Source organism: Equus przewalskii, chromosome 3, assembly GCF_037783145.1.
Source record: "Equus przewalskii isolate Varuska chromosome 3, EquPr2, whole genome shotgun sequence".
In the NCBI taxonomy this organism is placed as follows: Eukaryota; Metazoa; Chordata; class Mammalia; order Perissodactyla; family Equidae; genus Equus; species Equus przewalskii.
The window spans coordinates 24,713,058-24,734,164 of record NC_091833.1 but is presented as its reverse complement, the minus strand read 5'-3'; the positions used below and the strand labels follow the sequence as shown (position 1 = coordinate 24,734,164).

Here is a 21,107-nt window from a genome sequence, read left to right as displayed (position 1 = left end):
AACAAGGCAGTGGAAGCTCATGGATGAACACATAGCATGCCACGCGGCAATGCCATTGAGGCATTCAACTGGAAGATGGCTTCACTCACTTGATAAGTTTCAATCAGTAAAAGCAATACATCTGCTGTTGAAATTTCAAAAATTCTCCCAAACACTATAAGGAAAGTCACTTTATTCAGGCAGTTGCACCAGGGAGAGCACTTATTATGGATTGAATTTTGTCCCCCAAAATTCATGTATTGAAGCCTTCACCCGCATTGTGACTATAGACAGTCCCTGACTCATGATGGTTCAACTTACGACTTTACAATGTGAAAGCAATCCACATTCAGTAGAAATTGTACATTGAATTCTGAATTTTGACCTTTTCCCAGGCTAGTGATATGCAGTCTGATACTCTGGTGATGCTGGGCAGTGGCAACAAGCAGCAGCTCCCACTCGGCCATGAGATGACGAGGGTAAAGAACCAATATACCCACAACCTTTCTGTTTTTCACTTTCAGTACAGTATTCAAAAAATTACATGAGATATTCAACATTTTACTATAAAATGGGCTTTGTGTTAGATGATTTTGCCCAACTGTGGACTAATGTAAGTGTTCTGAGCATGTTTAAGGTAGGCTAAGCTAAACTATTATGCTCGGTAGGCTAGGTGTATTAAATGCATTTTCAACTTAAAGATATTTTTGACTTACAATGGATTTATCAGGACATAACCAATCGTAAGTTGAGGAAGATCTGTATATTTGGAGATAGGGCCTTTAAGGAGATAATTAAAGTCATATGAGATCATAAGGGTGGGATTCTCAAGAGATAGGACTGGCATCCTCATAAGAAGAGGAAGAGACACAGAGATCCCTCTCTGACTGATCACGCACACAGAGGGAGAGGCCATGTGAGGACATAGCAAGAAGGCAGCCATCTGCAAGCCAAGGAGAGACATCTCACCAGAAACCAACCCCACTGACACCTCAATCTTTGACTTCTGGCCTTCAGAACTTTGAGAAAATAAATATCTGTTGTTTAAGCCACCCTGTCTGTAGTCTTTTGTTATGGCAGCCCTAGCAGACTGATACAGCACCCAAAGGAAATGTATCCCTGAACATGGGGAAGGAGAAGGGTTTTATTGAGAAAGAAACAAAACTGGCAAGTGCCTTGGTTAGGCAGTGTTGTAATCTTGCAGAAAGGAGTTGGTTTTTCTTTGTGACTTGAACTGTTTCAGCCCCTTATAACCTGTTTTTGGAACTGTTAAATCAAAGAAGGAATTTAGATGTAGTGGATAAGTCTTTGGGTACCAAGAAGCAAAGGGGATCAGTGTACATTCAGAGGAGAAAATTTTACCTAAGTTACACAAGTTACATACACTTAGAGTTATGTGATGCTTGACACTTCACTCTGACTGGTAAGGAAGAGATTGTTGAGAAAATGCAAGTGACAGGATCCTTGGAAGAAAGTGAGCATATTACCTTATAATTTATCAGGCCAGGGAGGCAGCCCTGAGAGCAGGTGCGTGTGGCTTCTAACACTCAGGGGAGATGATTTCGAAGGTTCATGGAGAAGATGATGTATTCCATTTCAAAGAGCAATGGATTTGGTGTCACTGAGCTTGGGTCCAAGTCTCAGCTCTCTATTCTTCCTTACTCAGTGGCTTTGGGAGTATCTCCTAAATTTCAGGTTCTTAGTTTGAAAATAGTGGTAATAATGTCTGCCTCAGGCCTGGGAGGTACACCCCACCACCTCAGAGTCCACAGAGCCCAGTGCAAAGGAATACTTGTCAATATTAATGATAACACATGTCAACATGTGTGGAAAGCCATGAACTATAAAATTCTGGCAAAAAGTCACAAATGTATACAATGAGGAGAAAGAAACATGAAAGGAATCTTAAAAAGTGATGAAGGTTTACAGGAAAATAATTTTAAAAAACGTGTGCAATTAGAAGAGGAAAATAATGTTTCAGAAATCATTAAGCTTACAAAAATTATTAAAAGCAATGAAAAAAAGATTTGCTTATGTTTGTAGGCAGGAGAAGAGCAAGAACTCTGAGGATACATTCTTTATACAGTTAATGATGAAAAATTAGAAAACTGATTTTATTTTTCTTCTCTCCTCAGCAAAGGAGAAAAGTCTTCAAATGGGAAAATATAAAACAATAAAGGCCAAGATAAAAGGGATTGAAGCCCAAGATAGATGAAGGAGATGAAAATTCCATCCAGAAATGCAGAGAGAACTTTGCAGTACAACTTGCAAATTGAAGGAGATGACCTGGGAGGTGCTCCGGAGGTGGAGCAGCATGAGGTTGGCCTGGACGGGGGCAGGTGCTGTGCCAACTTCATACTCTTGTTGTATTTTTTGTTTGCCTGTTCATGGAGAGTCCTCAATCCAAAAATGATTTGATACAGTGGCCTATCAAATTACATTTGCTATAAATAAAAAAGGGGAGCAGAGAGGGAAAGAGAGAGAGAGCAAGAAACAAACGAGTAGGTTGGCCATGATAATATGGATCCTAATGGATTATGACAGACCAGAACGAAGAACTCAACTCAACTAAGTGAAATGTGATAGAGATAAAGACAAAGTCAAAGAAAGTTTTAAAAAACAGTAGCAAAAATAAATGGTCTACTAAATAAAAAATGACTTTTTTATCATTAAAATAACACACAATTCTCCAATTTACCTAGCCTGATTCTGTTCATCTCCCTTTTTTGGTATTTCAACTGAAAGAAAAAAGCCATCTATCAGTGTATTCTTTCCACATTTACTGAATATCCTCTTTACTCCAGGCACTGTGCTAGGTGTTGTGGACACAGAAATGATAAAATAATGCCTTTGCCTTTCAAAGATTTCATAGTTTTGTAAAGGAGACATATTTTTTTAAAAATCAGTTTTGATACTCTATGCAGGGCAGGACTAGGCAAACACTCGGGTGCAATGGAGTTTCTAGTAAGATACTGGGGAGAGTTGAGGTGGTTTGATCAGGTAGGACATCACCGAGGAAGGAGGTGAGGCTTGCTTTGAGTAGAAGTTTTCCAGAAGAATCTAGAGGGAAGCCATGGAGGGCAATAAGGCAAAGGAAACAGCAGATGTAAAGGCCAGGTCCTAGAGTCTAGAAGACATTACGGGGCCAGGATTATGAGGGAGAGAAAGCAGTTAAGAAGACAAAAGTGGAAAGATCAGCAAATAACACAGAGTAGGAGGATATTTGTTTGCTATGCTAATGAGTCTGAACTTAATGTTGAAAACACCCAGCAATGAAGTATAGCTATGAGGCAACACTAGCTTTCTTTTTTGATAAAAACCTTAAACTAGATTAAATATATCAAGTTATTATGGCAGACTTACCTGAAAAGATGATACCATGTGCAGTATTTTGAAATATTGTATGATAGGGAATGGCAGTCGCAGGAAGTAGTGAGGGAGGAAGAGGACAGCTGCCTCACCAGTCGTATCAGCCAGATCAACCCCAGCAATCATTAAGATGACAGATGCCACAGCCAGAGCATCCTCACATCCAGGAAAATGAAAGAGGAAAACGATCACAGAAGGCCCCGTTTTGCTAACTCAGAAAAACAGAACTGCTGGCATCTTCTCTAGAGAATGTTCCAGTGATTAATGATACTATATACATTCTTTTCACGCTAATCTATTTCATGCTGCAATTATAGAGAGAGAAAGATTGAGAAAGAAACCATTCCATAGGCAAGCACATAGCAAGGCTTTCAAGAAATGAATGGGGTCATTTACAAGGCCACGCCAGTAAATGACCCAACTTTATATGTCAAACACAGCAAATTATTGTGGTCATAATTTTATTCTTAGTACCTAAAATTCTACATCATATTTTTACTAGCCTACTTTTTCCATTTCTCTAATAGACATTTGACTATGAAATACTTTATTTTATCATGTTCTGTTTGGTGATAAGGTCCTACAGGATGCTATGAGTTTAAGAAACCAAATCTTATCTTCAGTGTTTGCTCGTTGCTTTCTGAAATGTACCCTAGTTCTTTTCCCAAATTATCTCTCTCTTTTGTTTATTTTAGGAAAAGTTACCCATCTTACGATACTTCAGAGGTTGTGTTATGACATTTTACAAGCACATGAAGTTTTCTTAACAGGATTATAATACAAGCTCCATGTTAAAGTACAATAGTTCGAATAAGCACAGAAATCATGCACACAATGGAACAAAAGAGCCTAATTGAGCAGCTTTATAACCTTGCACAGAATTCCCTCACCACTACTTTAGATAGAATTGCTTTTATTTTAGCAATGTTCTTTTAATTAAGTTCTAAGCATCTAAAACATGGCAAATGTAAATATGTATTATAAATCCTTAATTATGAGGATCACTAAGCATTCACGCAGCTTTCTGCCTTAGAGATAGATTCTTTTTGTTTAAAATCAGCCAAAATTGAGAGATAAAAGTGAATGATGTGAAAATGTTACACTTTCTTTATAATGCCCTTCTCTTGGTACCAGTATCACTTTATTGCATTGTCTTCGAGAATTAAATTACGCTTCCATTTGGCCAGTGGCTTCTAAGCTGAAATCTCTTCTGCCCTTTTCTGTCTTCATTGCCGTCTTCAGAAAGACCAGCACCCTGCGACTGACTAGAAGTTGAGTTCAGTGTTGAGGACCCTGAGGTCTTCAAGTCGTGTTCTAGAAAATAAAGCACTTTGGGATCACAAAAGAGCAACACTGTCCCTCTGCCTGGGATGAGTTTCAACTGGATCCAAAAAGACCTCTTGCTATTTTTTAATCCCACATACTGTTTTAAAACCATACTGGAGACTATTCTGGTGTGGTAGCAAATAAGAAACAATCTTATTCTATATTCTAACACTACTTAATTAGAAATGTGCCACCTGGGGTCAATGTTTTCCATTTCTCTACCAATATGGACCTTTCCCCAATTGCCACCAACAATATCTTCCAACACATGCACACACACTAACAATTTCATGTCAGCAACTTACTTCCCTTACAGACCATTTCCAGTTTAGTTCCTTCCTTCCATTTTGTTATCTGGTGATCAACATATTTTAAAAGACAAACACATATCAATGTGTTTGAAAACTAAAGACAAGTCTTGAAGAACTAAATATATATTGAATCTTTTAGAACAAAGTTATTAGCCCAGAGAGAAGTCTAACTTTCTTAAATTTTCCCAAAAAATCTCTCTTTGATCTGATATAGGGAAGATAATTGGTTTATATTGACAGGAAAATGTGGGGCTCTCAGTTGTGGGCCGCAGGGGTCAAATGTCTGTTCAATGTCATCTAGGCATCTACTTACTCCAAGGCTTGTGACCAATTCCTGGGAGAGTTCATCAGTGCCCTTATTCAAAGGACATTTTAAAAATCTCTCTCTATAGATTATAACTGCCAAGTAAGTCAAGTAATGAAATTACAGGTTATAGTTTGTCTAAAAACTATACAATAAATGTTATTTAGAAAGGCAGGAGAATTTATATATTTACATGCTGTTCCTGCACTAATATCAATCTCTGACCTCACCTGTAAGTACGATAATTGCCAGTGGAAAAAATGGTTATAGGAATAAATATGTCTTTTACGATTTAGAAGCACATAATATCTTATTCTAGAGCACTGCTGAGTAATGAGAGGTACTTACTAAAAAAAAGTAATTAGAGCTCTAGGCCAACTGATACATATCATACCATTTTTTTCCTTTGTGATTTAAAAACCTTAGAGTAAATTTCATCACTGTTCTATTAAATACTTATGGCATTAAAAATTTTTATAGTTACTAATTTTTAAACTACTTAAAATGTCAAATGTTTTCAGGCTTCACTCACTTTTCCAATTATTACATTGGAATGACTCATTAACTGTAACATAAACAGGCTCATTTTTACCTCCTGTTATGCCATTTCTCCGATTTTATTACTAGAGTACCACTTTCCCGTGAACCATGACGAAAATTCATTGGGGAAAAAAAAAAAAACCAAACACATACTCTTCCTCTTCCAAATACTAATTTTCCTGAGGAGTACTGAAGCAGTAAAAAATGATAATTTGTGATGGATTTTGCATGAACATTCTTTACCATTACATAACATTGTAGTTTCATGTACCATATATGTGTATACCCTGGCAAAAGACATTTGAACAAAAACTTTATCCTCAAAAAACAACTGGGGAAGAAAAATATATTTAGCTGTGCAGCAGCATATCAGATTTTGTCTTTACCAACAGCGACTCACCAGGACCCTGCATCAATCAGTATTAGGGAGAGTCGAAATTCATAGATCAAAAACAAGAAAGGCTAGTTCTAGAAGTGAAACAAATAAACAAACACATATACATACATACATAGATACATGCACACCTAATTGAAGCACACAGCCCGACAACTACAGCCTTAGAACTCATTGAATGTTGAAATCTCAGACATCAGAGCTTCCCAAAAAAGGTAGTTAAGAAGATAATCCAATGGTCAATGACATCTTTGTTATTTAGAAATGCAATGGATTGTAACTTAGAGTTATGGGTAAACTATTATTTCGCAAGAAATTTTAAACCTTATTTTTATAACCTTGAAGGCTTCGAATTACAGTATTAATCTTCAGGGTAAATTTTAATTTAAGTATACTCAGTTCATCGAGGTTTTTTGATGAGTTCATTCCTCCATTAAGAAGGACTTTCACTGATAACCACAGGGTGTCCTAAAGCTCCATAATTTCTGTCTGCATTTAGTTTGGGGCATTTATTTCTCTCTCTGAAATTTTCCTTTTTTAAAAAAGTGACCAAAATCAAACTGGCCTTAGCACTTGACGCCACAATTCAAGACTTGTTTTTAAAGATCTGTTTGTTAAAGAGTATTTCTAAAGGTTCTTAACTGAAATACCCATTAAAACAATTATCCATATGAGAATTCACCACACCACCAACACAGTTCATTTCACCTCAAGGATATGGTTAATTCATAAAATATCTCCTATTTTAAGCATATAGCCTGTGATGAGTGCATCTTCCCTATCACATAAGTTAACATGAAAAAGAGCAATTTTTCTAAATAAATACTAAACAAGTTATTGAGGCCAAAATTTCTGAATCAATAAACATGAAAAAAAATTAAGCTAAGCAATAATTGAAACACCAGGCCACTGAACAAATTAGATCAAAGTCTGCATTATTTAATTTTTTGCCGTAAATATGCACCTACCAGTCTGAATATGCATATCTGAAACTTATGTAACAATGTTTGATAAATTCTCATTATTCATCCTACTGTTTTCAGGAACTGGGCCATTCTGTAAACTTTCAATCACTAAGAAGGAAAGGAAAGGATTTTTAGAAAGGGTAGTGAAAGATTTCGTAGATAACCCAACAAATTGGTAACCTAAAGGTCATTTGATTCATGAGATGATATTAAGGCCTCAATATTAATTTATCTGAGGTAAAAGAGATTCAAATTCTAAATATAGCATCAAATTGTGAAAAATAAGTATTTGTAAAGCAAGATTGACATTCTAATATAAAAAAATTCAGAGCCATATTAGGCGAGTCACTATCCTTTATCATCTATTTACAGTGGATAGTCACGAGCCCCATCACAATTCTCATTGACACCCAGAGTAAGTCACATTTCACTAAGCTCTATGAGACTGTCCTAGGTTGTCTTTGATTTGGAATTTGGGTTTTTGACAAGACAGAAATCTTCAGTGGAGCTGAATCATTAGAACAGTGTTATGAAAAAGAAACTATTTTAACATATGGCCATTTGTTTTGAAAGAAATGCTACAATGGAATTTCACATAAAAAGAATTTTTAAAATATTTTGCCCATCATATTTTTTAACTTAAACTTTTTTTTAAAACTGCTGTAAACAGTATAATGTAAATAGAATGAAGACAATGATCAGTTCTTGGAAATGAAAAGCAAATACAGTTCTAAATGGACAAAGCATTCGCATAAAAATTAATTATGTCGGCATGAGTAGGTGAAAGGCACCTGCTTAATTATTATGAATTCTCAGTGAGAAGTGCTTAAATAGAAATCTCTCAGTTTATTCAAGAAAGTTCGCCAATTTCAGAATTTTTAGGAAGCTGCTACTGTAAAAGTCATAAGGATGAGAAGACCCTTCCAATAAGATCATTTCTTTCTTACCATCAGTGATTCCAAATGCAAGGTTCTGAGCAGTATGAAGTGGAATACTTTACACCCATGAAAGTATAAAATAACAGAATTTTCATTAAAAAATGTCTAAGATGCAATTACTTATACACTTTATTGAACTTCTTATACTAATAGGATTATTTGAGATTGAAAGGGCCCCCTTTGCAACCAAAACAGCTGAAATTTTACAAATAGTTATAAATAATTTGTACCCACTGAAACAAGATTTCTGAACAATAGAGTCTTTAAGAGGAAACATACAAAGAAGATACTAACTTGAAGGTTTCTTCTACTGGCAATAGTAGCATTATCCTCACCACCACAACTCTACAAGTACGTATTCGTGTGCTATTAACACCAAATTTTTGTCAAAGAAGTATAATTTACGTACTACCCATGTCTCATCATTATATTATAGCGTATATTATTTAAATCACAGATCAATAAACTTTTTCTATAAAGGGACAGATAGTAAAGAATATTATGTAGTCCTTATATAACAAGAGGGAAATCAACTTTAAGAAAATTTTATTGATAAAATTAAAATATAATAATAATGAGTACAAATTTTTGCCATACAGGTCTACTAATGAGAAGAATGGATGGCTGAAATCTGAATTTCATATAATTATTCTTTTGTGCCACTAAGAATTCTTCTTATAATTTTTTCCAAAAATTGAAAAATACAAAAACCATTCTTAGCTCACACACTGTACAATACAGGCATCAGGCCAGATTTGGCCCCTGGGCCATGTTTTACCAACTTCTGAGCTAAATATTACATTCTCTTACAATGGATGTTATAGAATTCTGTTAATCTGTTTCCACTGAAGAGGTAAATTAGTTCAATCTTGATATAGAGACTGGCTCCCAGAAAGGAACTGTTTATATATGATACAAATTCCAAAATTAATCTTAGAAGACATTAAAATGTTTATTACTCAGAGTAAGTACCAGATATCATATGAAAGTCACGTGTTCAATCCCCATGTTAGCTATGAGCTGTGTTATCTCCACAGCTGGGGGTTGTCCTTATCAGAAATCATTTGGGGGGGGGGGGCCAGCTCTGTGGCCGAGTGGTTAAGTTCGCGGGCTCCGCTGTGGCGGCCCAGGGTTCGGATCCTGGGCGCGGACATGGCACCACTCGTCAGGCCATGTTGAGGCGGTGTCCCACATCCCACAACTAGAAGGACCTGCAACTAAGATATACAACTATGTACGGGGGTATGGGGGGGGGGGTGGGAAATAAAGCAGAGGAAAAAAAAAAGGTTGGCAACAGTTGTTAGCCCAGGTGCCAATCCTAAAAAAAAAAAAGGAAGATTGGCAACAGTTGTTAGCCTAGGTGCCAATCTTTAAAAATAAAAAAAAATAAGAAGTCATTTGGGATGCATACAATCAGGAGTGGGGAGAATGCACCAAATTCATGAAAACACATCACTATTGTTGTTTAAAAAGTGAGTCAAAGTGCATGCTCATCTTTATATCCAAAAGCTATTTATGTAATGCATCATATAATTATATTTTATCAGTACTTTACTGTTGCATTCTCATTATTTTTTGCTACGGAAAGGAATTTGGGGGAGGAGGAGGAGGAGATGAAGGAAGCTTCTAGAAAGAATTACAAGATTAGTTTTAACCATTTGAGCATCCGTCCAGTTGCATTCAGATTGCATCCCACAGCCTGCAAGAGTGATCATCTACACAAGTAATTAGCTTCATCTAGTGTTGATTTTAACATGTTTTTAGCTCTTCTTTCAGGTTAGATATCAGATATAGCCTTTATTCCAATTAGAGAAAAGAAAGAACGCAGTGAGAAGTTACTCTAAGTTGTTCATAAGCTACTAGCGAGCATTCAATATTCTCAGAGTAAGGCTCAGTATACCTGACGCCAGAGAACCTCCATCACATGATCTGCAAGAGTGAAAATAAAAGCAAGACTCTTACTTGCCTTACTACTGACTCTGTTCCTTCTTTTGTAGTGAATCAGCCCTTCCCCCAACAATGTCTTCATGTTCAGAAAGAAATTACAGGTTCATAAGAGCAATTATAAAATAGAGAGATGTCTCTGTTCTCAGCGCAAGTGAAGACACCAACAACAGCCTGTGCAACTTCTCAAAGAGCAAGCCCTTCTAGGAGGATCTGTCTCTAAACTTTCATGAAAGGGACACCTCAATATAATAACAAACTCGCCTTGACCAGAACAAAGAGGAAAGACCTGGCTGGGACTGGTTTACGGCTTTTGAAATATCAGGTAGGGCTCTCGTCAGCAAAGAACGTGGTCCATTCAACAAAGTTCATCTTTAGACAGACAGGGAGCAGAGCCACCAAAGATGTGTGAGCACATGGGTCTGGTGGTTTATACATATTTATGTGCATATATACACACATGTACATATACATGAAGATGTATGTGTGTGTGTTTGCACAGAATCCATCTAATGTAAAGTTTCCCTGTTGATTAACTTGATAAGCTAACATTCAAATTATGATCCATCTAATCCCTGAGCTGTCCCTGGTGTACCGAGTCCTGTCCCCTGAAAGCTTTCCCATTGGCAGCCTTGGTCTGACTCAGTGGATACCAGATTTGCTCCTGGTGAAGCAGCTGTAAATAAAGAGAGAAGGTCTTTGTATTCACCAGAGAGACTGACCTTTAATTTTCTTTATTTGTATTCAGTTCTCCCTGACTTTAATATTGGTACTCAAGATTGATTCATGTTTTAATATAAAGTCTTGTCCAGAAGAACTATTGGAGTTATTGTAACACTTTTTAAAAATACTTATGCTGGTTGACAGTCGCTTGTCCATACACTGAATTCCAGCCTTGCTGGTAAACATATATACTTGTTCTTTCAAAAAGGATAAAACGTATGAAGCACCTTGGTAAGAAGTAGATCCTGCTTCCTTCCCCCCCCCCAAAAAAAAACCTTACTAAATATTGAAGAATAAAATAAAAATTGGGAAATGAATGTTTTATATACACTACTGCAAATCATACAAAGTGATATTAACAAGAAATTACCGAATGCAACTTTTATTATCTGAAGTCATTTAACTGCATTTTTGACCCTTTAAGAACACTCAACTCTTAACACAGATGGTAACCAAGAACTCCAGCTTTAATATTTAAATTTTCCTAATAACTTAAAATTTTATAGATTCTTTAAGTTTATCAAATGTTTAGGAGAACATTAAACCACTTCCTGAACAAACCAAGGCCGAAAGAATACAGAACCAGGATTGCAATCTGACGTGTCGGGGAGAGGCCCAGCCAGAGCTAAGCACTCATGAAGATTCTGCTCTCCTCAGATCTTCTCAGAAGCTCATCTTTCCTTTCCTAAGAAGACATATGACGAAAGAAAGCTATCTAATGTTGATCTGCCTTGTATTGGTCTTCAAGAAAACAAACAATTGCAAAAAACTAGAGGCCCAATCAATCACATTAATATATTATAAACCCAAACACAGGCAGTGTGTTGGGAAAACAGGACTGCGCCTAGGCCAGACTTGAGCTCTGCTTTTCTTAAGGGCAGGATGCTTCGAGTAATGTACTTTCCATTGTAAGAGTGACCTCTAGTGCCTTCCTTTTTGCTGAACTTAGTAGTTGGAGGATGAATTCCTTACGGCTTTTCAACAAAACTTTGTGTGTGTGTGTGTCTGTGTGTGTGTGTGTGTTGTGATTGTTTGCTGCAATGTTGCTCAAATGGTACCATTACAGCATCGCAAGATTCTGACTACGTGAAAATATGCACGTTTTATTGACTCATGAGATTCTTATACACCCAGATTAAAACTGAATCTGAAACACAGTGCAGCATTTGAATGAATTCTCTTCTTTCAAAGTGATGGATACACCATGACATTAAGTGAGCTAATACTGAATGGAAACATGAAATCACATACAGTGTAGTGTAAAGGGACATTTGACGTGGACCAGTAAGGTCATTTATAATGTTTTTCCCATATCAGAGCACTTTAGTGTACTCAAGGGATGTGCCACAGTGAATGCCTTCTTACTGGCTTATTTGTCCCCCGAACCTAAACCTGATTGTAAAGCAACAGCATAAATTCCTAAACAGGCCTCATCGCCCTTTCTTGAAAAGCAAATGAGCTTTTCCTTTAAAATCTGAGAAAGAGATAAAAGTTGCATTTGCAGATCCTGTTTATCATTCATCACAGAAGGGAAAAGTCTCCTATTTCGAGATTTTAAGCCAAATATAACTTTTAAAACTTTTTCAATTTCTAATAAAAAGGGGATGAAGAGACTTCTGCCAAATTATTTTGGATGATATCTAAATTAGAAATAAGGTCTTCATAAATTTTCACTGAATCAATTAACTCAATCAGAATATTAGATCACGAATTTATAAAGTTAAACATTCAACCACTAAAGAATACTTTTGAAAAATCACCTGAATGTTTTTCCTTGAAGCAAAATGTAGGAAGCAAGCCCCCTCTTTCAGGAGCACTCAAGTCCCAATCTTTTAGCAGTGAGGGCACAATTCTTAATATCGGAGTTCACATCCACCAATTCTGTTCCTGAATTCTGCAGTCCATTTCAGTTATTATCCTGGCATCATTTTAAAGATGCAGCCAGCCACCAGTCTGCCAAATTGCAAACTTCAGAAATCTAGGCTAATGCAGCATAATGTAAAGTCTGCTTTCCTGTTAGACATAATCCCAATAAAATTCAGTAATCCTAAAAAAGGAAGAAATGAAGGCATTCGCAGGCTATTCCCTGGTTAAGATGCTAATTTAATGTTTTACTAGAACTTGGGCTTTCTCAATGAATATTCAAAGAAGAGAGGATAAGATTGTGCTCATAGACAAAAAGAAAAATGACACTTTGCATATTTTGACCAGACCAAGAGGAAAAATATGTGTAAACCCAGTTATATCTGCAAGATTTTTAAGTGATGCTTCATTTACAGCAATATGCTTTGCAGCAGTTCTAGTTACAAATAATAATCATAAAAAACAACAGAATTAAAGTTTTGCAGAGAACCCCCCTGCAAGTTTTAAATCATTTGCTGTATACTTACAGGAATTCCCAGCTACGACCCTGTTCCAATTTTGAGTAGATAACAGAAGTAACGTCTTGAGGACAGCTCCAGTGACAGACCCCATGTTCACATTTATTGGGCTCCTCCAAAAGATCTTGAGTGGCTCTCGGAGCGCTCCAGTCCTATATTCGGTCCCTCTCCCAGCTCTGTCTGGGTCTTCAGCACCTCCGAGTCTCAGTCTCTCTCTCTCCTCCCCTCCCTCTCCTCCCCTCCCTCTCCTTCCCTCCTCTCTCTCTCTCTCTCTCTCTCTCTCTCTCTCCCTCGTCTCTCTCCCTCTTGCTTTCTCGCTCGCTCTCTCTCACACACACACACATAGACTCAGGCATACACTACAGTCCTGACTCCTCACTGGAAAGCTCCCAGCATCTTTTCTAACAAGCATCCACACCGCCGAGGCCACGCCCACTCCTCGCAGCAGCGGTCCTAGAAATTGGCAGCAGCATCCTTCCTCCAAATTCACAGCAGCGCTCAGAGCTCCGCCGCGAGCTGCGCTGCTGATGAAAGCTGGACCTGGAGGCGCGGCCTGCTGCTCCCGGGCCTCCTCGGGGCTCCCTCCCCTCTCCTCTGTTCTCTAATAAACCTTAACCCTTTTCTCCCCTCTGGAGAGGTGAGTGGGGGAAGAGGGGAGGCGGTGGAGCCTCCTGATTTTCTAGAGGTCCTGCCTTTGGCAGAGCCAGTCAACATACTGAGCTAATTCCTGAATATCCGGGAGCGCATCCAGGTAAAATTGCGTTATGTTTCAAAACAAAAGCATAAAATAAGACAGAAATAACTAAGCAGCATTGGTAAATTGTAGCTAAAACTGTCCTCAGGGAAAATAGTTGCTGTTGTTTCTCTCTGTTTTTATAAAACTATCCTCTTCAGCTATGGTGCCAGGATTTTATTATGGAAATCCCTCACATGGAAACAGACCTTCCTGTTTGGCAGATATTTAAAATCATCTGGTAATAGTCTGCAAGAAATTAACATTTCTTATTTTAGTGTATCAAGAGTACAAATCCACAAATTAAATGTTGTGGATAGATTTATTTTGACGAATGCACCATGCTGTGAATATGCAGTAGCATTCTACAATCAAATTCTTTAATAACAACTCCCAAAAGGCCCCAAATGAAAAACGATGCCATACTGAAGAAAGGGAAACTCAGACATACACACACACACACGTACGTACACATACTCATACCAAACCTCCCACAATATAAAGATATGATTCAGTAATCTAAAGGAGAGAGGAGTAAAGTTGAAACCAGAAGATCGACTACAAAGAAATTACTCTCCTAATGGCTGATCCATGGATACTATTTCTTGAATAGGATATTAAAATATTTAAATAATAAAGTTAATATCACATAATGATAAGTGTATCACATGGTGTCATAGAGGATAAATAGTCTCTTTAGAACAAATGTCAAGATATTTAACTGATAATGTGCTAGATTTGATAAGAATAGGAATACTGGAATTCTCAAGCGCTTCTTGGTGATTACAAATTAGAAAAAAATGTAAGCCTTTAGCGGCAGCAAACCATGGAATGACTAAAATGGGGGGGGGGGAAATGACAGAAGCATCCTCCTGTATAACCATAAGAGCCAAACAAATAGTTTAGCTCTTCCCTACAAACAAAGCAGAATGGATGTTTTTGCTTTTGCTATTTTATAGATGAGAAAACAGGAACGGGGAATTTAAATGATCTGAAGAGGCCATAGAGCTATTATTTAAAGGGCTGAGGATCGGATATCATTTTCCTGACTCTGGTGTTACTGCTCTCACCCCAGGACTTACTGCCGCTCAGATCAGAGCACACCTCCTTCCTGACCTCTGTCAGTGGCAGCAGCGAAAACCTGAGGCCCTAGAAAAAACAGCAGTGGAAAAGAAAGGTCACAGCTGAGTGTTTACTCTGTATTCCTAGGCCTACGTCCCTGCTTTTCTTCTTTTCAAACATAATATATTAAGCCAAAGCAGATGTAAGTTGACAATTTCCGTTAAGTAATTATCCCTGAAGGTTAAATTTTATTGAACACATACTATATGCCATTCGTTATCTAATTAAATTGTTGAGCAACCTTTGAGGGAAATATCATTGTGCCCATTTTACAGACAAAGAGACTGAACCTCAGTGAAGTTCATCAGTATATCTAAAGCGCCACAGAGGGTGGGAGAGAAGGCTGGGCTCCACATTCTGGTCTGCAAAGCTCTAAAACCATTACTTTCAGTGACTCCACACTGAGGCACAGGGTCTCAGGTTCCCCAGAAGAGAAATGTGGTCTTCCTAGTAAAGCTTCAGACTTAACCGTTCCCATAAAAAACAAATTAGAGGATACATTTGAAAAAGATCAATACACGTATCAAAATGAAAAATAATTGAAACTTTCGTGCCAATGATAACTTCTTTAGGACAAAACGTAAATTATCAGAGCAGCCGTTAAGGATGGATTTTTCCACTCAATGAGCTATGATGAGAGAATGAGTTGGAGGCTGGCACTGAATAGAAGACCTGAGCATTTCAAGCCGCTGCAGCATGGTCCCCATCTGATGGCCACAGAGGGGAGAGAGCTGCGTGGACAAGGTGAAACATGGAGAGAGCTTGCACATTGTAAACAGAGAAGCCTAGATATGAATTCAGCTTCCTCTGTGATTCTGGTGAAGTGACTCAATTACTCTGGTCTTTGATTTCCTTTTTTTAAAAAAATAAGAGAATAATGACCAAAGAACCATTGTGATAGAATGTGTGACAACCCCTACTGAGTGCCTAGCACATAGTGGGTCCTCAGTTACCTACTGGCCTCAGGTTTCTGCCTCCTGACTTATAGAGTAGTGGTTTGAGCAAGGACTGTTGGAGTCTGGCAGCCTAGGTTCAATGTCTGCTCCAGCTGCACCGCTGACCAGCTGCACGCTCTTGGGCAAGCTGCTCCTCATCCCTGATTCTTAGTTCCCTCATCTGTGCACCAAGGCTAAGTAGAGTATCAACCTCATGGCTGAGACAACACCTGTAAAGTGAAAGCCCCAAGGAGTTACACCATCAATGTCGTTCTGGAAATCATTGTATTGCTACAGCTCACTTTGCACTGATGAGAAATCTGACAAGCAGAGGAATTTCGACTTGCTAGAGGGACATGACCCATTGGTGGCAGAAAAGGGTTGGTCACCAAGACCTACTGACTTGTGCTTCTTTTCTCCATCCCCACCAGAGTGATGCTTAATGTGAGAAAAAAATGAGTACTAATGGGAAAAATCAGAGATGCATAGAGACCTTGTTTTTGCACATTACTGTACTGCTGATTCAGAGGCCACGCATCGCTTCTCCCTGTGTATGCATTTGTGGTTATATTTTCCACTGATTAAGATAAAAACAACTGCTGGTGAGTAGGGTTTGGTATATGCATATTATGGGCCAGACCCTGCCTGAGAAAGCGTTATAAATCAAATCGAAATGTTAGAATTCCTAAATTGAGTTTCTCCATTTCTTTTTGGTACAACTTGCCAGAGAACTGTGTGTCCTACGACAGTGTTCATGAAAGGCTCCAAGACTGGAAAAGGAGCATCAGGCCATAGTGGAACAAAGTCACATCAAAAGACTAGAAAGAGATTAAGATGCGCCTCCTTTGTTTCCTTTATTCATGTAACCATTATTTTATCTGGCGCCTGAATCTCTTAACTGGCTTCCGGATTTCTTACAAAGGCAATTGGTCTGTGTATTTTTGTTAAGGCCACATCTCCCCGGGGAAGAAGGGTCTAGGCTCCCTGGTCTGCAGTTTTGCGATGTCACTACTCAAAACTGATTCATTTTAAAACTAAAATATATTTGAGGTGCTATCTTGTGATTTGTAAGAAATGTATATTTTATCATTCAGATGACCAAAATATGTATCTCGTATATATTTGGTCTTCCTCCAGGGTTCCTGGCTCACAGCTCCTAAAACCCTGGGGATTTCCAGGGATAAGAGCAATAAACGTGTGTTTCATTATGTTAATGAGGCGACCTTTGGAAAGCCCTTAGGTAGCCTAAGGATGGAGATCTGGTTGTCAGGGGAACCAACTGTGTGATTAGTGGGTTGGAACTTTCAGTGCTGTCCCCCATCCCACCTCTCAGAAAGGGAGAATGGCTGGAGATTGAGTTCAATTGCCACCGGCCAATGACTTAATCAATCATGCCTGTGTAATGAAGCCTCCATAAAAATCCCAAAGGACAGAGTCTGAGAGCTTCCGGGTTGGTGAACAAGTAGAGATTTGGGGTGAGTGGCACACCTGGAGAGGGCATGGAAGCTCTGCACCGTTCCCCCATACCTTGCCCTGTGCATCTCTTCCATCCACTGTTAGCCTTTTGTAATAAACAGTGATCTAGTGAGTAAAATGCTTCTCTGAGTTCTGTGAGCCACTGTAGCAAATTAATCGAACCCAAGGAGGGGGTCATGGGAACCTCTATAGCCAGTCGGTCAGAAGTACAAGTAACTACCTGGGCTTGCGACTGGCATCTGAAGTGGGTGGGGACGGTCTTGTGGGACTGAACCCTTAACGTGTGGAATCTGACACTATCTGCCTGAGAATTGAATTCTCAGACCTGCTGGTGTCCAAGAATACCTTGTTGGTGTGGGGAACCTCCCCCCACACACTGGAATTGTTCTCAGAACACTTGTTTATGAGGCAATAAAATTTTTGTCAAAAGTCCCTTCCCAGTTGTATTTATATCGAAAATAAACAGTGTTTCCTATGCTATAACCAGTATACATACGAAAACATTCATTGTTGTCATTGTGGGCATTGAACCTCTATCAAGTTAATATTTTATTAATGGTATTTACTTTTATTTTGTATTACATTTTCAGTAAAGCAAACTTGACATTCTGTAACATAAATGCACTTTTCGTAAGTGATTTTTATGTTGCCCTTAGTGCTATGATTTTGTTTTCTTTTTTAATTTTATTTTTTTTTCAGGAAGATTGGCCCTGAGCTAACATCTGTTGCCAATCTCCCTCTTTTCGCTTGAGGAGGATTGTCAATGAGCTAACATCTGTGCCAGTCTTCTATTTTAAGTGGGATGCTGCCACAGCATGGTTTGACAGGCACTGCTAGGTCCACGCCCAGGATCTGAATCTGCGGACCCTGGGCCTCCAAAGCGGAGCACGCAAACTTACTCACTACATCACTGGGCCGGCCGTTGTTTTCTTTTTTAATCAGTATGTTACAAACAGTGTAAGTGATGACTTTGATGATCACACACGTACTGAGTTTTGCAACTTTGCAAACACCCAAAGCTCCAGCTGTGTACATTTTCTATCGACATCTCACCTGACACAACTCTTTCATAATAGGGATTTAACTGGCAAATAGAGATAAAAATTATAGGCAATGCTGGGTGCTCTCCTCAGAAAAATGTAAATGAAAAATATGCACATTTCTTATGTGGTATTGCAACTTTACTTCCTTTTTTTTCTTAATATAAATATATATTACACAAATGCATCTATTATATGCACTATACATTATTTGCATAATTCAATAAGATTTTAAAGGAAATATAATTTAGTTTTTAATAGAAAGTAGGATTTTTAGATATCACTCTGATTAAAATATTATGTATTATATATTGAGTGTGGTATCGTTAATGACTTGAAATTTTCCATTTTAAATAAATGTTATTTTAAAATATTTAATATTTGTTTTTAATAAAAATAACTTTTAATTTAAAATTAATTTTAGGTATATAGAAAAATTACAATGATAGTATAGAAAGTTCCCATTTACCCCCATACCCATTTCCTTTATTATTAACATCGTACACTAGTTTGGTACATTTGTTATAATTAATGAGCCAATATTGGTATATTATCATTAAGTAAAAGTCCATATTGCGTTCAGACATCCTTCCTTTTTACCTGATGTGCTTTTGTGTTCTAGAGCCCAGCCAGGATACCACATTACAGTTAGTATTCATTTCTCCTTAGGATCCTTTTGTCCATGACAGTTTCTCAGACTTTCCTTGTTTTTGATACTGGGTTAGCCCTTTTGTACAACGTCCCTCTAAGAGGATTTGTCTCTTGTTTTTCTGATGATTAAACTGGAATTAGTTTTTGAGAAGACAACTACAGAGGTAAAGTGCCATTTCCATCACACCATATCAAGAGGTTAACATGAGTCACCACTGATGATGTTGACCTTGACCACTTGGAGCAGAAAGTGTTCGTCAGGTTTCCCCACTGTCAGGCTGCTCATTGTTTTCATCCTTCCCTCCTCTTGGGAAGGAAGTCGCCATGTGCAGCACACACTAAAGGATCGGGGAATTATGCTCCACCTACCTGAGGGCGGAGTATCTATATAAATCATTTGGAATTCTTCTGCATGATAGATTTGTCTGTTCTCTCGATTGATTTATTTATTTAATCAATTATATAGACTCACGGATATTTATGTTATATATTGGTTTATAATCTAACACTGCTCTATTTTCTTGCTCAAATTCTTCCATCTTTGGATGAAAAAGCTTTCATCAGTAGCCTTTTCGATTGGATCTGTGTCTTTTTGACGTGCCACCATCATTTTGTGAATTTGTCTGTGTTTGTGTGTGTGTATGTTTTGGGGCGCACTTTAGCACTTTCTTACTTTCTGGCATCACAAGATTCTCTCAGCTGATCTTTTATATTTCCTGCCCGTGTCCTAGAATCAGCTGTTTCTTTAAGGAGTCCTGGTTCCTTTTATTAGAGAAGGGTGTTAGCAAACAAGATCTAGGTGCTACATATGCTTGCGGCTACTGGACATCCTGACTCCTAGGCTCTCTCAGCTGAAAGAGCATGGAAATGTATGTGTATATACTGACCTGTGTATATATCAATATCTATAAATATTTCTATGTTATTCCATTTGTATCTACATTAAGCTAAATACAACTTCATCCTGACATTTCCAACTCTAATCTGTTACCAAGTGGATTATTCTAACCTCCTTCTCTTTCTTATCTGTAAACTGCCTTTCCAACAGTGAGAAATTTGACTCCCATGATCCACTATCCTTTATTTAGTTGTTCAATTTCACTATGCCTTTAGAGCAGTATCACAATTTTTGAACTGTACTCCCGTGGGAACACCTTTATCAACTAAAGTACAGTGCTAAGCTCCTATTCCTTTAGGCTTACAGACTCTACTCATCTCCAAAATTGCTTCGTTCAGAACCATTTTCACCCATCCCCATACATAAGGTTGTTTCACACATTTCTAATACAGGCAATTGTTCTGTCACATTCTGCATTCCATCCAGGGAGTCCTGCCCTCCTAAATGATTTTTTTGAATTTGTATACGTGCTGTAAGGTTGTATGGGCTCTGTGGCTTCTGACAAAAGCATAGGGTATGTATCCACAATTATAGTATATTACAAAATGTTTTCATGTCCTTAAAAAGAAGTTTCCTATGTTTTACCTGTTTAACCCTCTCTGACTCTTCCCCCAACCCCCTGGTAACTATTCCTACAGTTTTGCCTTTTCAAGAACGTCATATAATTGGAATCGTACATCATGTAGCCTTTTCAGTCTGGCTTCTTTCAGTTAGTGATACACATTTAAGATTCATGCTAATAGCTTCTCTCTTTTTATTGCTAAATAGTACTCCATTGTATAGATATGCCACTTTTTATTTATCTTCATTATTGAAGAACTTCTTGGTTGCTTCCAGTTTTTCACAATTATTAATAAAGCTACTATGAACATTCACATGCAGTATTTTGTGTGGATACAAGTTTTCAGCTCATTTGGATAAGTATCTAGGAGTGTGATTACTCCATAATATGGTAGGATTCTGCTTAAACTTGTAAGAAATTGTTGAACTGTCTTCCAAAGTGGCTGTACCATTTTGCATTCCTACCAGCAGTGAATGAGAGCTCCTGTTGCTTTGCATCCTTGACAACAAGTTTATT

At 37.9% G+C, this 21,107-nt stretch overlaps 1 protein-coding gene across 2 annotated transcripts in view; it reads right to left on the bottom strand.

Moving 5' to 3' along the window:
• CNTNAP4 (contactin associated protein family member 4) overlaps positions 1-13,770 on the bottom strand; it is a 263,723-nt gene extending 249,953 nt beyond the window's left edge. Inside the window, exon 1 of one of the 2 annotated variants that reach the window (XM_008518257.2) lies at positions 13,184-13,770. In XM_008518257.2, coding sequence (XP_008516479.2) covers positions 13,184-13,268 — 85 coding nt within the window. In that variant the 5' untranslated portion in view covers positions 13,269-13,770. The remainder of the gene's footprint in view (positions 1-13,183) is intronic. The other variant, XM_070613914.1, reaches the window with a different exon arrangement.
• Positions 13,771-21,107: the final 7,337 nt, after the last annotated feature.